The sequence below is a fragment of the Capricornis sumatraensis genome, chromosome X (assembly GCF_032405125.1).
Source record: "Capricornis sumatraensis isolate serow.1 chromosome X, serow.2, whole genome shotgun sequence".
In the NCBI taxonomy this organism is placed as follows: Eukaryota; Metazoa; Chordata; class Mammalia; order Artiodactyla; family Bovidae; genus Capricornis; species Capricornis sumatraensis.
The window spans coordinates 77,256,536-77,273,988 of record NC_091092.1 but is presented as its reverse complement, the minus strand read 5'-3'; the positions used below and the strand labels follow the sequence as shown (position 1 = coordinate 77,273,988).

At 39.6% G+C, this 17,453-nt stretch overlaps 1 protein-coding gene across 5 annotated transcripts in view; it reads right to left on the bottom strand.

The window, feature by feature from the left end:
- Positions 1 to 280: 280 nt before the first annotated feature.
- Positions 281 to 17,453, bottom strand: part of PHKA1 (phosphorylase kinase regulatory subunit alpha 1) — a 179,137-nt gene continuing 161,964 nt past the window's right edge. For all 5 annotated transcript variants that reach the window (XM_068963076.1, XM_068963079.1, XM_068963078.1 and 2 more), the window contains 4 exons: positions 6,201 to 6,371; positions 3,852 to 3,905; positions 1,981 to 2,181; positions 281 to 667 (listed from right to left, as the gene is read on the bottom strand). In XM_068963076.1, the coding sequence (XP_068819177.1) occupies positions 494 to 667; positions 1,981 to 2,181; positions 3,852 to 3,905; positions 6,201 to 6,371 (600 nt within the window). In that variant the 3' untranslated portion in view covers positions 281 to 493. The remainder of the gene's footprint in view (positions 668 to 1,980; positions 2,182 to 3,851; positions 3,906 to 6,200; positions 6,372 to 17,453) is intronic.

Below are 17,453 nucleotides of genomic sequence, written 5' to 3'. Positions count from 1 at the left end.
TATGATCTGGTACTCTTTTCCCAAGAAAAGGCACTTAGAATAGATAATTTCCAACTTATAGGAGCATAAAATCCAACAATTGAGGATTTATTCACTTGAAATAATGTCCCAACGCACCCACCACTCATTTACACAATGAAACCACACATAAGAAAAATCAAACTTCAGGAATAAGTTATTATTAACATCTGCGCCCCAAACAGGAGTTAGAAAACTAAGTTTGTAACAGATCTAGAGAATAAAAACACACACTTTTATGAACCATGAAAGAATGAAGGCTCGCAATGAAGAGCCTGGGTGAGCAGATGCCTCCAAGCAAGGGTTCACATCTTCTAAAGCAGTTATTTGATCAGAAAAGTTTGCTCTTCTTGGGAGAGATGGGTTGGCAAGGGACAGGGTAGGAGTGATCAGGTCATCATATTTCAGTTCCATGCATAATCAACGAGGCAGGAACCAGCTGTCAAAAGGCTCCCGGCAGCCAGGCCTAGAGGCCTCACTGCATGGCACAGATGCTGTGGGGCAGAAACTCCTGCACATAGGTGGCCGCTGCTTTGGAGAGGTAGGTCATGGTGCCAAACCTGCCACTGGGTGCACTGTCATACAGAAGAGTACAGATGCCAGACGCAGGATCCTTTGCCAACATGATATCATCTGCACCGAGGGTTTTCTGTTTGGTTTTTAAGGATGGGAAAACACAGGGGAAAGGAAAAATTACTAATCCTACTAATTAAAGCCCTGATTAGAATAACTCAGAGCCTCCTCCCCATCACCAACTAGTTGGATCTTAGGCTGTTTAGACAGCAAGGGATCAGAGTTATACTCAAAATGGTGGCTATGAATTTCTATACATTCATTTTTCACTAGATCCCCAATGATATGAATTATTTTAAAAGTACTAATTGTTTAGAATTTTTGAAAGTTCAATATAATAGGTTAATTAGAGTTTTGTTCATTAAAAGTCAAAAGTTAAAACTTACAAATCACCCTAGATGAACTTTGGTCTGCATCCTTCTAGTACTACTGATTCAGCATGTATTATTATTATTATTGTTTGGTCATGCTGTGTGGGGTCTTAGTTCCCTAAGCAGGGATTGAACAAGTGCTCCCTGCATTGGGAGCATGGAGTCTTAACCACTGGACCATCAGGGAAGCCACTCAGCATGTATTATTTTATCTTGTATTTGATCATTATTTCTTTTCTTTCTAAGTTGATTTAATTCAAATGGATCACAAGCTTTCCAAGCTAGAGTCAATACCTAAAAAGGATCACATTTTCTGATACAATAAAGAGCAGTCAGAGTATTTAAAATTAGGACTGTCTTGTGAAATCTTTGAAAAGTCCTAGAGAAACTTTTAATTTCCTTTGCATCCCCATCCCCAGGGCCTAAAAGAATGAAACACTGATTGCATGTTTTGGAAACTTCTATTGACAAGAGCAGATGCCCTTCACTTTATGTGTGTTCCTACTTTTAATCTAGGAGACATCTGGAAAGCTCTTAGTAGTTTGCATTTTTAAAATGTGGTTAATTTTCTGAAGTAAGATTTAATAAGAAAAATAAGAAAATGTAGAATTAAACATGTTACTTTAATATTTTCTTATAGGTAAGAAAGAGCAAAAATGAAACAAACCTAAATCAAATCTTCTCTTTTCCTTAACAGTCCGGAAAGGATACACTACCCAATAGTTTCTTATTAAGTCCTTATCACTACAAAAAGTAGTGTGATAAAAGTAGTATGAAATATGACAAAAAGCATAAAAGCCTCCTGAGTTCCAGGCAACTTTACCATCTAACACAACCACAAAACATGGTAAAAGACAGAGGTCATCCCACAGCCTAGTTCTTGAACAGATGGGGTCAGAGCCACTACAAAGGAGGCCTAGAAAACAGCTGTGAGGCAGATGGCACAAGAAAGTGACCTTGGCTTCTTAAAGAGTTAATATCAGACATTTCCCTTTGAGAAAGTAACAGGTTTGCCTACCTGTTCTTGAAGAAACAAGTCATTGGCAATATGCACTATTTTCTCCACAGCAATGATGCTTCCAATACTATGAATTTCAATGTCTGCCATCATGGTGAGGACAAGGATGGCTTCAACCAGAAGCTGACGGTACTCTGGCTGAGGTACACGATTCAGGACAGACTCCACATGAACAGAGAATTTAATCTCGCCTGGAGTCATCTGTGATAGAAGGGGGAAAAAAATCAGTTCTTAAGAGCCCATTGTGCTGGGAGGCATCAATTACCTATTCTGAAATGCAGAAGAAATACTGTAGCCAAGAGCACTGTTTCAGTCTCCTTTAACGTAACTGAGTGAGTAAATAGGTTCAATCTTTCTGGAAGGCAATCTGGCAAGTATAACAAGCATCATAAAAGTGTCAGTGCCTTCTAACCCATAATTCTCCTTCTGGAAGTTCATCCTAAGGAAATAATTCAAGAGAGGATAAAAGCCCTATATGCAAGAGTGTTTTACAGCAGCCTTAGTCACAAGTATAAAACTAGAAGTAATCTAAACATGGGAATGGTTGTGTAAATAATGGCATATCATGGTATGCCATTATGAGTTTCTGTAGAATCATTAAAAGAATAAATAAGATGACTATGGATAAAGGAAAAATTTAAGTAGAATCTAAAACTGTATATACATGACAATTTGAGAATTAGGTAAAATATTTATATACTGTTAGATTTTAAAAGGCATGAAGAAATATAAAGTTATTTTAGGGTAAAATGGATTAACAAATAATTTTTGGTAAAACTGTATTAAGCATACACTTTAGGATGGCAATATAGATTTGGAGTCTAAAAGACTCAAGCTCTGCCTTTGCCACCTGGGAAGCCCCAATTCTATGACCTTGGAGAATTTACTTTTCTAAATTTATATGCTTGTCTGTGAACTAGGAACTACAATCCCTTTCTTAGCTATCTCACATAGTTGTGCTGAAGATCAAATTAAAGATGATATAAAGGTGTTTTGAAGACTCATAAAAGGTACATTCAGGTATGTATTATTATTAATTTGTTAACATTTTAATCTGGCTTAAAGGCAGAGAGAAGATCAAGAAAGGACACAGTGTTTTTTACTAGAGAAAAAGCCTATAGGCAGGAGTGGAGCCCTGAAGCACAGCATTAGCTTTCTGTACCCAGCCCTCCAGTCCTGATCTACAATTCCAGGGTGGGGATTGTAGCAGAAAATCTGGGGATTTTCTACTATCTGGTCTTACTAATTTGAGCTCCTTTGTTGATTTTATTTGCAAGCTATTTCTTCATAATTTTAGTCTGATTGGGCAAAAAGCAAAATATGAAAGTACCATCTAATCTATGTCTGTGGTTTATGGCAATGTTTTCCAACCAGGATTATATATCAGCATTATTCTAAGGATTTTTTAAAGTACAGGTGCTCATGTTCTATCCCTGGAGAGCTGGAGATAGTTTGGGTTACTGTGATATATAGTTAGAGCTAAGGACCACTGGTTTATGATCACTGGTTTATAGTTTACAAGCATCTTAGTAGAAAAAGGTAGGGATGAGCAGGATGGGGGCATGAGAAGTCATTCATTCATTCTTAGATTCATTCTCATCTGCCATTTCCAACTCTGGCAATATTCACATAAATCAGTCTAACTTAATCAACCATTAAAAGAAGCCGTCTTTATATAATTAATGTAATACATAATTATTCTCTAATATTCCCATTCTATTTTTTTAAAAAAATATTCTCTCCTTTCTTCCAATGCATTTCATGTTCAGTTGATTTATGAAAGCACAGATTTGTTATTTTGAAAAGTGATCACTGAAATACTTTAGCCAGACAAGCTATCAATCACATAAATGTGAAAGACAGAATCTTACCTCTCTAGTGGTTGAAGAAGGAAGAACAAAACCTTCCACAGAAAGTCCGTGACACTGCAAAACAGCAAAAACCTGTCACCAAGGATATGCTGACAACTAGAAGACTGTAAGGAGACACTTAGATGCTGAGTAATCACAGGCCAGTGAAAGGCCCTGCAGCCCACACGTCTTTGCCAAGGAGTTGCAATTGAATGTGTGGCAAGAAGCAGGGTTGGACTTAGGGTACTCAAGGTTCATCCTCTACTTAGGGGAGTAAAAGGCTCAGGAGGATCTACCTATTGGATAGCCTAGTGCTAAAGATTCAGAGACTATCTAGGAGGATACTATGGTAGGTTCCAGAGCCATCACAACTAGACTTCAGAAAGATTTTTTAGGCTAAAGAGAAAAACTAAATATATGCATGTACTGGATGTGCATAATTACTACATTTTCTAGTTAAGCATCCCCCATCAGCACTCCTGATCCCCTCACCCTGCTCTACTTTCTCTACAGTACCTGTCGTCATTCAACATTCTGTATAATTTATGTGTTTTATTTATTGTTTATCTCTCTCTAGTAGAATATAAGTTCTACACAGGACAGAGATTGTTGTCTGTTTTGTTTTCTGTTGTATACCTGTGAGCACCTAGGACATTGCTTAGTGCACGGTAGATGCTCAAGAAATACTATATGAATGAATGATGGTCTATATCCCTCTCACCATCAATTCAGTTATTAAAAAGCAATGGGAATTAATAACTTGCCATTTTATATTTTAAAGAAATTTAAAACATCATATTTTAAATCACAGATAAATATTCCAATTCAACAGGTTTATCAACTCTACCAGATACTCCCATCCCATGTCTCATATGCCAAATAACAATCCTTATACAGACAATTACCAGCCTAGAAACATATGTACAGAGTGATTATGTTACATTCATACTCTGAAAGGAATGGAATGAAAAATACAGAGGGCATTTGTTTTTCCTCTTTATATTAGGAGTTTAAGTTCGTGTTTTGATTCTGCCACAAAATACCCAATTTTCCCAGTTAGATTTGAATGTTCCTTCCCTTGTATTCTCATAGCCTTCTGGGTTTGTACTTCTATCATAACACTTTTGGACTTTCATTATAGCTGCTATGCAAAAAGATGGTATCTGGGTAGAAGAGCACCTAGTACCTGTAGTCTGTGAAACTGAATTGCCACAAGCCAGGTGTAAATGGAAAGATAAAGCACATATCTGTTAACACTGTGCTGTAGTTGTTTTAGGGCTTCCCTGGTAGCTCAGATGGTAAAGCGTCTGCCTACAATGTGGGGAGACCCGGGTTCGATCCCTGGGTCGGGAAGATTCCCTGGAGAAGGAAATGGCACCCCACTCCAGTACTCTTGCCTGGAAAATCCCATGGACTGAGAAGCCTGGTAGGCTACAGTCCATGGGGTTGCAAAGAGTCGGGCACGACTGAGTGAAAAAAAAAAGAAAAAGAAAAATAGTTGTTTTATGGAAGGAAAACAGCTGATAGGTACTTTTTGAAAGAAAGATTACCAGAGCTGATAGCTTAAGGAATCCATTTTCACTTTTCCAAAGGATCACCTGATTCTGTCCCTGGAAGCACATCAGTGTGCAAAAGGGAGAAACATAACTAAAGATTTTGAAGTCCTGGTTGAAGTGTTCTTCAGGTCATTATCAAGGGCAATGAAGCAAAAAACAGCACCTATGAGACTATGAATGAGACCCATGAATGAGAACTACAGTCTTTTTGGTCTTACAAATCTGTCACAATCATAATGGTGTGATGTCTCCTGGAATGTCTTTGGAAAACTAGGCCTTTGACAGAAAAACAAAAATTGGTCACACCGGTAGAGTCTTCGGACTATTGGCATCACTATGACTGTGTTTATTTAGTAGTTTTCATCCAAGAAAGAATATAGATAAGAGTTTCTCATAAAACTTCCCATATGCCACAGTTGTTTTACTACAGTAACATTTGGTTATTAACAGCACATTGTTACAATAAGATTTCTACTCTGCAATAGCTACAAAGAAAGTGTCTTTATCACTGCATTCATTCAATTGGCAGTAAGTATATCACAATGTTTCACAATGTCCAACTATGGCCAAAAAGATGAGGTCTTTATAAACCCCACAATGGCAACAGTAATGGAGAGAGACTAAATTATCAATAATATCAAAATAACAAATCAACTATTTCATTTTAATGTTTTCTTCTAGGTTTTATCCATAAGAGCATATGCCTTTTATATAATTGCAATGATATCACAGTCATGTCGTATCTCAGACAAGAAGACTGATAATTTCATGAGGAGGGTAAAATAAAGAGACACCTATGGTGTCTTATGCTTACCTTCTGCAAAACTTTCCATACTTTTTGATAAAATCCAACTGGGACTCTGTTCAATGCGCCATCCAGCCTTCTTCGGCGTTGCCATTGACCTTGACGACTATCTTTAGATGTCTGTTGACCAAATGCACTAGGGAAGGACCCACTACTTAGACTCATAGAGGTTCCAGGTGGCTTGAGAGAAAAACAGAGAAAAGAACATAAATCAAAAGTCACCTCTGTTTTTATGACTAATGTATTATAGCACAATGAATAATACACACACTAAGCAGAATTATAAACCACAAATTTAAGTGTAACAGCCAAGACACAGAGGTTATAGTGAAGCTAGCAGACTTATGAGTAGCTAGCAGCAATGTAAACAGATACAATCCTTTTAGAAACCATCTAGTGATACATAAGAAGAGCCATAAAAATACTGATGACATGGGAGGTTCTTCACTGTCTCTTTCCAAGGTTATTTCTGTTAAACTTTTAACTGGTCTATGGCTTAGTTTGTTGCTCTCGTAGGCTATAACACAAGCTTCAATTTAAAAGAATTGAAATAAGACACAAAGTATGGTATTTTACTACAATGAAATTAAATTAGAAATCAGTAGCAAAAGGAAATTCGGAAAATTTACAAATATGTGGAAATTAGACAACATATCCCTAACTAACCAGTGGGGTAAGAAAGAAATCACAAGGAAAATTAGAAAACACTTTAAGATGAATGAAGTTGAAAACAACATACCAAAACTTATGGGATGCAGCTAAAGAGAACTTTATTATATAAATGTTTGTACTAAAAAAGAAGAAATATCTCAAATTAATAACTAAACCTTCTACCTTAAGACAATGTAAAAAAGAAGAAATGAAGAGCAAACTAAAATGAAAGCAAGAAGAAGAAAAAATTAAGATTATAACAGAAAGAAAAATAAAATAGAAAACAAAAATAACTGAGGAAAAGCCAATGAAACCATAGTTTGTTTCTTTGAAAATCAACATGAACAAAATTGAAAAAGATTTATCTAGACATACTAAAACAGGGAAATGTGTTAAAAATCAGGATAGAAAGCGAGGACTCACTTCTAGCCTTAAAGAAAAGATTATAAGGATATATCATTGGTAGCCATGTTCCCAAGATGGCAGTGTAGAAGGATGTGTGCTCATTTCTCCTGTGAGAATTCCAAACTTGCAACTAACCAATAAACAACCATCAACAGGAGAATATTGGATCCCACCAAAAAAAAAAAAAATCCCCATGTTCAAGGGCAAAGGAGAAACCCCAACAAGACAGTAGGAGGAGTGAAATTGCATTTAGACTCAAACTTCATACTGGCCAGAGATGCTCAGAGGGCTCAAACCAAACCTTGTGCACACCAGGACCCAAGTACCCCAAAGAGACTGAGCCAGACCTGCCTTTGAGTGTTTAGGTGTCTCCTGCAGAGGCACAGACCATCAGTGGCCTGCTGTGCGGACAGGGGCTCTGGCTGCAGAAGACCTGGGAGGCGCAGGGTGTGAACCCCACATAGAGCCACCGAGCAGACAACCCACAGACTGGAGAACAATTATACCAAAGAAGGTCTAGCACTGTCGCAAAATTCGAGGACCCACAGCAGATTTCCCAACCTGGGGATCCAAAAAGGGACTGAGACCCACAGGGAATTTGACTTTGGAGGTCAGTGGTATTTCATTATAGAACTTCCACAGGACTGGGAGAAAACGCCCTAGGAGGGTGCACATTGTGTGCACCAGGACCCAGGAGAAAGGAGCAGTGACCCTACAAGAAACTGAGCCAGACTCCAGTGTCCTGGAGTCTCCAGATGGGTCAACAGTGGCTGCCGTGGGGTCAGGGGCAATGAGTACAACAGTCTTGGCATAAACCCCTTTGAAGGAGTTCACCATTATTGCCATTACCCTTACTATCAGTTCAGTTCAGTCACTCAGTCGTGTCCGACTCTTTGTGACCCCATGAATCGCAGCACGCCAGGCCTCCCTGTCCATCACCATCTCCCGGAGTTCACTCAGACTCACGTCCATTGAGTCAGTGATGCCATCCAGCCATCTCATCCTCTGTCGTCCCCTTCTCCTCCTGCCCCCAACCCCTCCCAGCATCAGAGTCTTTTCTGATGAGTCACCTCTTCGCATGAGGTGGCCAAAGTACTGGAGTTTCAGCTCTAGCATCATTCCTTCCAAAGAAATCCCAGGGCTGATCTCCTTCAGAATGGACTGGTTGGATCTCCTTGCAGTCCAAGGGACTCTCAAGAGTCTTCTCCAACACCACAGTTCAAAAGCATCAATTCTTCAGCGCTCAGCCTTCTTCACAGTCCAACTCTCACATCCATACATGACCACTGGAAAAACCATAGCCTTGACTAGATGGACCTTAGTCGGTAAAGTAATGTCTCTGCTTTTGAATATACTATCTAGGTTGGTCATAACTTTTCTTCTAAGGAGTAAGCATCTTTTAATTTCATGGCTGCAGTCACCATCTGCAGTGATTTTGGAACTATTTCCCATAAAGTGATGGGATCGGATGCCATGATCTTCATTTTCTGAATGTTGAGCTTTAAGCCAACTTTTTCACTCTCCTCTTTCACTTTCATCAAGAGGCTTTTTAGTTCCTCTTCACTTTCTGCCATAAGGGTGGTGTCATCTGCATATCTGAGGTTATTGATATTTCTCCAGGCAATCTTGATTCCAGCTTGTGCTTCTTCCAGCCCAGCGTTTCTCATGATGTACTCTGCATATATGTAGCTCAGTCGGTAAAGAATTTGCCTGCAGTGTAGGAGACCTGGGTTCAATCCCTGGGTTGGGAAGATCCCCTGGAGAAGGAAATGGCAACCCACTCCAGTATCCTTGCCTGGAAAATCTCATGGACAGAGGAACCTGGTGGACTGCAGTCCATGGGGTCACAAAGAGTCGGGCACGACTGAGCGACTAACACATAACACAACACTCTGCATATAAGTTAAATAAGCAGGGTGACAATATACAGCCTTGAACTACTCCTTTTCCTATTTGGAACCAGTCTGTTGTTCCATGTCCAGTTCTAACTGCTGCTTCCTGACCTGCATACAGATTTCTCAAGAGGCAGGTCAGGTGGTCTAGTATTCCCATCTCTTTCAGAATTTTCCACAGTTTATTGTGATCCACACAGGTATGCCAAACTACAGGGAGGGAACACAGCCCTGCCCATCAACAGAAAACTGGATTAAGATTTACTGAGCATGGCCCCGCCCATCAGAGTAAGACCCAGATTCCTCCCATCATGAAGCTTCCACAAGCCTCTTATCCTTATCTATCAGAGGGCATATAGAATGGAAACCACAATTACAGAAAGCTAACCAAACTGATCACTTGCATCACAGCCTTGTCTAACTCAGTGAACTATGAGCCATGCCATGTAGGGCCACCCAAGATGGACGGGGCATGGTGGAGAGTTCTGACAAAACATGGTCCCCTGGAGAAAGAAATGGCAAACCACTTCAGTGTTCTTGCCTTGAGAACCCCACGAACAGTATGAAAGGCAAAAAGATATGACACTGAAAGATGAACTCCCCAGGTCAGTAGGTACCCAATATGATTCTGGAGAAGAATGGAGAAATAGCTCCAGAAAGTATGAAGAGGCTGAGCCAAAGCAAAAACAACCAGTTGTGGATGTGACTGGTGATGAAAACAAAGTCTGATGCTGTAAAGAACAGTATTGCATAGGAACCTGGAATGTTAGGTCCATGAATCAAGGTAAATTGGAAGTGGTTAAACAGGGGATGGAAAGAGTGAACATCGACATTTTAGGAATCAGTGAACTAAAATAGATGGGAATGGGTGAATTTCATTCAGATAACCATTATATCTACTACTATAGGCAAGAATTCCGTAGAAGAAATGGAGTAGCCCTCACAGTAAACAAAAGAATCCGAAATACAGTATTTGGGTACAATCTCAAAAACGACAGAATGATCTCTGTTTCCAAGGCAAACTATTAAACATCACAGTAACCAAGTCTATGCCCTATCCACTAATGCCAAAAAAGCTGAAGTGGAACTGTTCTATGAAGACCTACAATAACTTCTAGAGCTAACACCAAAAAAAGATGTTCTTTTCATCATAGGAGACTGGAGTTCAAAAGTATGAAATCAAGAGATAACCTGGAGTAACAGGCAAATTTGGCCTTGGAGTAAAAATGAAGCAGGGGAAAGGCTAACAGAGTTTTGCCAAGAAAATGCACTGTCATATCAAACACCCACTTACAACAACACAAGAGACAATTCTACACATGGACATCACCAGATGGTCAATACTAAAATCAGATTGATTATATTCTTTGCCATATAAGATGGAGAAACTCTATACAGTCAGCAAAAACAAGACTGGGAGCTGACTGTGGCTCAGATCATGAACTCCATATTGCAAAATTCAGACTTAAATTGAAGAAAGTAGGGAAAACCACTAGGCCATTCAGCTACGACCTAAATCAAATCCTTTATTATATAGTAGAAATTACAAATAGATTCAAGGGATTAGATCTGATAGACAAAGTGCCTGAAAAATTATGGACAGAGGTTTGTAACATTGTACAGGAGGTAGTGATCAAAACTTTCCCCCAAAAGAAGAAATGCAAAAGGGCAAAATGGTTGTCTGAGGAGGCCTAACAAATAGCTGAGAAAACAAGAGAAGTGAAAGGAGAAAAGGAAAGATATACCTATCTGAATGCAGAGTTCCAAAGAACAAGGAGAGACAAGAAAGTCTTCCTAAGTGATCAATGCAAAGAAATAGAGGAAAACAATAGAATGGGAAAGACTAGAGATCTCTTCAAGAAAATTAGAGAGAAAGAGTCCCAAGATAGCAGAGGAATAGGATGGGGAGACCACTTTCTTCCCCACAAATTCACCAAAAGATCATTTGAACTTTGAGCAACTTCCACCAAACAACTTCTGAATGCTGGTGGAGTACACCAGGAACCCACCAAGGCAGCCTAATCTCTTCAAAAGAAGGCTCAGTTAAGTTCAGTCGCTCAGTCATTGTGAACCCATGGACTCCAGCATGTCAGGCTTCCCTGTCCATCACCAACTCCTGGAGCTTGCTCAAACTCATGTCCAAGGAGCCAGTGATGTCAACCAACTATCTCATTCTCTGTCATCCCCTTCTCCTCCTGCCTTCAATCTTCCCCAGCATCAGGGTTTTTTCCAATGAGTCAGTTCTTCAAATCAGGTGGCCAAAGGATTGGAGTTTCAGCTTCAGAATCAGTTCTTCCAATGAAAATTCAGGACTGATTTCTTTAGGATTGACTGGTTTGATCTCCTTGCAATCCAAGGGACTCTCAACAGTTTTCTCCAACACCAGTTCAAAAGCATCAATTCCTTGGCACTCAGCTGTCTTAATAGTCCAACTCTCACATCCATACATGACTACTGGAAAAACCATAGCTTTGATTAGACAGACTTCTGTCAACAAAGTAATGTCTCTGCTTTTTAATATGCTGCCTAAGTTGGTCATAGCTTTTCTTCCAAGGAGCAAGTGTCTTTTAATTTCATGGTTGCAGTCACCATCTGCAATGATTTTGGAGCCCCTCAAAATAAAGTCTTTCACTGTTTCCATTGTTTCCCCATCTATTTCCCATGAAGTGATGGGACCAGATGCCATGATCTTAGTTTTCTGAATCTTGAGTTTTAAGCCAACTTTTTCACTCTCCTCTTTCATTTTCATCAAGAGGCTCTTTAGTTCTTCTTCACTTTTTGCCATAAAATTGGTGTCATTTGCATATCTGAGGTTATTAATATTTCTCCCAGAAATCTTGATTCCAGCTTGTGCTTCATCCAGCCCAGCATTTCACATGATGTACTTTGCACATGAGTTAAATAAGCAGTATGACAATATACAGCCTTGATGTACTCCTTTCCCAATTTGGAACCAGTCTGTTGTTCCATGTCCAGTTCTAACTGTTGCTTCTTGAGCTGCATACAGATTTCTCAGGAGGCAGGTAAGCTGGTCTGGTATTCCCATCTCGAATAATTTTCCAGTTTGTTGTGATCCACAGTCAAAGTCTTTAGTGTAGTCAATAAAGTAGAAGCAGATGTCTTTCTGGAATTATCTTGCTTTTTCTATGATCCAAAGGATGTTGGCAATTTGATCTCTGGTTCCTCTGCCTTTTCTAAATCCAGCTTGAACATCTGGAAGTTCACAATTCATGAACTGTTGAATCCTGGCTTGGAGAATTTTGAGCATTACTTTGCTAGTGTGTGAGATGAGTGCAATTGTGCAGTAGTTTGAACATTCTTTGGCATTGCCTTTCTTTGGGATTGGAATAAAAACTGACCTTTTCCAGTCCTGTGGCCACTGCTGAGTTTTCCAAATTTGCTGGCATATTGAGTGCAGCAGTTTCACAGCATCATCTTTTAGGATCTGAAATAGCTCAATTGGAATTCCATCACCTCCACTAGCTTCGTTTGTAGTGATGCGTCCTAAGGCCCACTTGACTTCGCATTTCAGGATGTCTGGCTCTAGGTGAGTGATTATAGCATCATAATTATCTGAGTCATGAAGATCATTTTTTGTATATTTCTTCTGTGTATTATTGCCACCTCTTAATATCTTCTGCTTCTGTCAAGTTCATATCATTTATGTCCTTTATTGCACCCATCTTTGTATGAAATGTTCCCTTGGTATCTCTAATTTTCTTGAAGAAGAGATCTAGTATTTCCCATTCTATTGTTTTCCTCTATTTCTTTGCATTGATCACTTAGGAAGGCTTTCTTATCTCTCCTTGCTATTCTTTGGAACTCTGCATTCAGATGCTTATATCTTTCCCTTTATCCTTTGCCTTTAGCTTCTCTTGTTTTCTCAGCTATTTGCAAGGCCTCCTCAGACAACTATTTTGCCTTTTTTGCATTTCTTTTTCTTGGAGATGGTCAAAAGAAGGTAGGACAAAATATTAAAGACAAAAACAGAGACAAAGGATTTAGGGTCATAGATCCATCCTGGGAAGAGAGTGTTGAAAGAGGATAAGTTTCCACACAATAGGAAACCCTCTTACAGTTGTGACAGTGGGGACCTTTGGAATCTCAGAGGTCAACATAATAATAATAATAATAATAATAATAAAAACCCCAAACACACACACAGAATATGTGCCTAAGTGCAACTACTTGCAGAGAAGTGGCTCAGACACTTGTGTCCGCCAGCAGCAAGTGGGAGCTGTGTAGGTAGGCATGGGCTGCATCATTGTTCCTTAGGGTAAGGACTGGGCTTGAATGCCTGAGGACAATCTGAATGGGCTAATGTGAGATAGTAACCCAAACCATTGGATCACCAGAGAGACAAACATAGAAAAAAAAGGACCCTTCCTGTGAAAGGCTCTTACTCCCCATGGTCACCCCTGGCATGTTCAAAAAGGAGTCACCTTTGTTGAGAAGGAAGGATTGTGCCCTAGCGAACACCAAAGGAGAGCATGTTGGCTGCATTTAGGGCCCTCCCTCCCCCGAGGCAGAGAGGCAGTGGGACAGCCAGAGCTGTAAAGCAAGCGGCTGCTATAATCTTGGCCCCAGAGACTGTATCTTTCACCAAACTGTGAGCAGGTTGCCAGTTGCAAACCATGTCCTCCTGGGATCCTGGGTGGTTCACATGTACCAGGAGTGTCACAGAGAAGCTGAGTTCAGCTTCCCAGAGGAGACACACAGCATACCTGAGATTGTACCCTTTGACGCACCCAGGAAACCGAGTGGCCAGGACCAGGGAGGTGCATAAGTTGCACAGTCCACCGGGACAGTGCGTTTACCAAGCACCCAGTCGCCTGAGCAGCTTGGACCTGGGAAGGGCACAAAATGCACAGCCTATCTGGGTCTGTGCCCATGTGGAGCACACAAGAACCTGAGTGGCTTAAATGTGGGAAGTGCAAGAAACGCAAGACTCACTGGAGCCTAAGCAGTGTGGAAGTACATGCTGCCTTGGGCTGTGACAAACCCAGTGTGGTCCATCCACTGCACACACCCCACACACATGCCAGCAGTATTTGTTTGAAGTGTCTGTCTCTCCCCACAGCACAGCTGGACAAGTGAGCCTAAATAAGTGGCCACCTTCACCACCTTGTGTCAGGGCAGAAATTAGACACTGTACAGACTTGGAAACAGAGGAAGCTAAAATAAACAAAGAAGGAGGAAACCACCCTGGAAGTGACAGATGCAACAGATTAAAACCCTGTAGTTAATGTTGAGATGGTGTATTTGAGGGGCAACTATAGACCATGAGAACAAGTATAAGTCAAAACAACAGACTATCTGACACTGAACTGACCCCACACTGCCCACAATAGCTCCAGAGCTATTCCTAGATATATTTTTACTATTATCACTTTGTAATTTTTTAAAAATATTAGTTCTTTATTACTACTTTAACTTTCATTTTTATACCTACTATTACCTTTCTAAAAAAACCCTATTTAAAAAAAAACAAACTCCATATATTTCTTTTATTTTCGTGATTTTTTTGTATTTTTTATATTGTATTTTTGAGAGTCTAACTTCTATTCTAGGTTTTTAATCTTTGCTTTTTGATATTTGTTATCAATGCTCTACCTTTAAAAATCTAATTTTCACTATCCATTTTCACTTAGAGATTTGATTACTGGCTTGATTGCTCTCTCCCCTTTTGACTCTCCCTTTTCTCCCCCAGGTCACCTCTATCTCCCCTCTCCCTCATATCTTCCCTATATAACTCTGTGAATCTCTCTCAGTATTCATGGCTCTGGAGAGTTGTTTCACCATTAGCCAAAGGGTTTTATCTTCTGTGTGACATGGATGGAGAAGTCTTGAGGCTACTGCAAGAAGAGGACTGAAACCCAGAGGCAGGAGGCTCAACTCCAGAACTTTAGAACACTAGAGAACTCCTGACTCCATGAAACATTGATAGACAAGAGCCCATCCCAAAGTCTCCATATATATATATTGAAACCAAGCTCCACACTATAGCCAACAAGTTCCAGTGCAACACATAGCACATTAATTCTCCAGAAAAATGGGAACAGAATCCTGAACATTAAAAGATGGGCTGCCCAAAGCCATACCAAACCCATAGATATCACAAAACTCACTACTGGACACTTCATTGCACTCCAGAGAGAAGAGATCCAGCTCCACCCACCAGAACACAGACAGAAGTTCCCCCAACCAGGAAATCTTGACAAGTCAATAGTCCACCCCACCTCCAACCCACCACAGGGAGCAGACTCCACAATTAAGAGGAACCACAGTCTTCCAGCTTGCAGAAAGGGCACTCCAAACACAGTAAAGTAAACAAAATGAAAAGGCAGGGAAATACTCAGCAGGTGAACAAATATGATAAAACCCTACCAATCCAAACAAAAGAGGAGGAGATAGGGAGTCTACCTGAAAAAAGGATTCAGAATAATGATAGTAAAGATGATCTAAAATCCTGAAAACAAAATGTAATTACAGACAAACAGACTAGCGACAAGGACTGAGAAGATGCAAGAAATGTTTAACAAGGACCTAGAAGAAATAAAGAAGAGTCAATCAATAAAGAACAGTGCAACAACTACAATTAGAAACACTCTGGAGGGAACCAATAGTAGAATAACTGAGGCAGAAGAGAGGATAAGTGAGGTGGAAGATAGAATGGTGGAAATAAATGAAGCAGAGAGGAAAAACAAAAAAAAATAATTAAAAGAAATAAGGACAACCCCAGAGACCTCTGGGACAATGTTAAAGGCCCCAATGTTCAAATCATAGGTGTCCCAGAAAAAGAAGACAAAAAGAAAGGGACTGAGAGAATACTTGAGGAGATAATAGTTGAAAACTTCCCTAATATGGGGAAGGAAATAGTCACCCAAGTCCAAGAAACCTAGAGAATCCAAACAGGATCAACCCAGGGTGAAACACCTCAAGACACATATTAATCAAAATAACAAAAATTAAACACAAAGACCAAATATTAAAAGCAGCAAGGGAAAAGCAACAAACAACACACAAGGGGATCACCATAAGAATAACAGCTGATCTTTCAATACAAACTCTTCAGACCAGAAGGGAATGGCAGGGCATACTTAAAGTAATGGAAAAGAAAAACCTACACCCAAAATTGCTCTACCCAGCAAGGATCTCATTCAGATTCTAAGGAGAAATCAAAAGCTTTACAGACAAGCAAAAGCTGAGAGAATTCAGCACCACCAAACCAGCTCTTCAACAAATACTAAAGGATCTTCTCTAGACAAGAAACACAGAAAAGGTTTACAAAAATGAACCCAAACAACAAAGTAAATGGGAATGAGACCATATTTATCAATAATTACCTTAAATGTAAATGGGTTAAATGCTCCAACCAAAAGACAAAGACTGGCCAAATGGATACAAAAAGACCCCTATATATGCTGTCTACAAGAGCCCCATCTCAAACCTAGGGACACATACACTGAAAGTGAGGGGCTGGAAAAAGATATTTCATGCAAATGGAGACCAAAAGAAAGCAGGACTAGCAATACTCATATCAGATAAAATAGACGTTGAAATAAAGACCATGATAAGAGACAAAGAAGGACACTACATAATGATCAAGGGATCAATTCAAGAAGAAAATATAACAATTATAAATATATATGTACCCAATATAAGAGCACTCAAGGCAAATGCTAACAAGTATGATAGGGGAAATCAGCAGTAACACAATAATAGTGGGGGATTTTTATATCCCATTCACTCCTATGGATAGATCAACCAAACAGAAAACTAGCAAGGAAACATAAGCTTTAAATGATACAATGGACCAGTTAGACCTAATTGATACATACACACACACACACACACACACACACATATATATATATATATATATATAGAGAGAGAGAGGACTTCATCGCCCCCCCCAAAAAAAATGGATTTCACCTTTTTCTCAAGTGCAAATGGAACATTCTCCAGGATAGATCACATCCTGGGCCACAAATATAGCCTTGACAAATTTTAAAAAACTGAAATTATTTCAAGCATCTTTTCTGATCACAATGTGGTAAGATTAGATATCAACTACAGGAAAAAACTAGAAAAACATACACATATGGAGGATAAACAACATGCTTCTGAATAGCCAACAGAGCATGGAAGAAATCAAAAAGGAAATAAAAAATATGCCTAAAACAAATGAAAATGAAAACACAACAACCCTAAACCTATGGGATTCAGTAAAAACAGTGCTAAGAGGGTGATTCATAGCAATACAAGCCTACCTCAAGAAACAAGAGAAACATCAAATAAACAACCTAAGTTT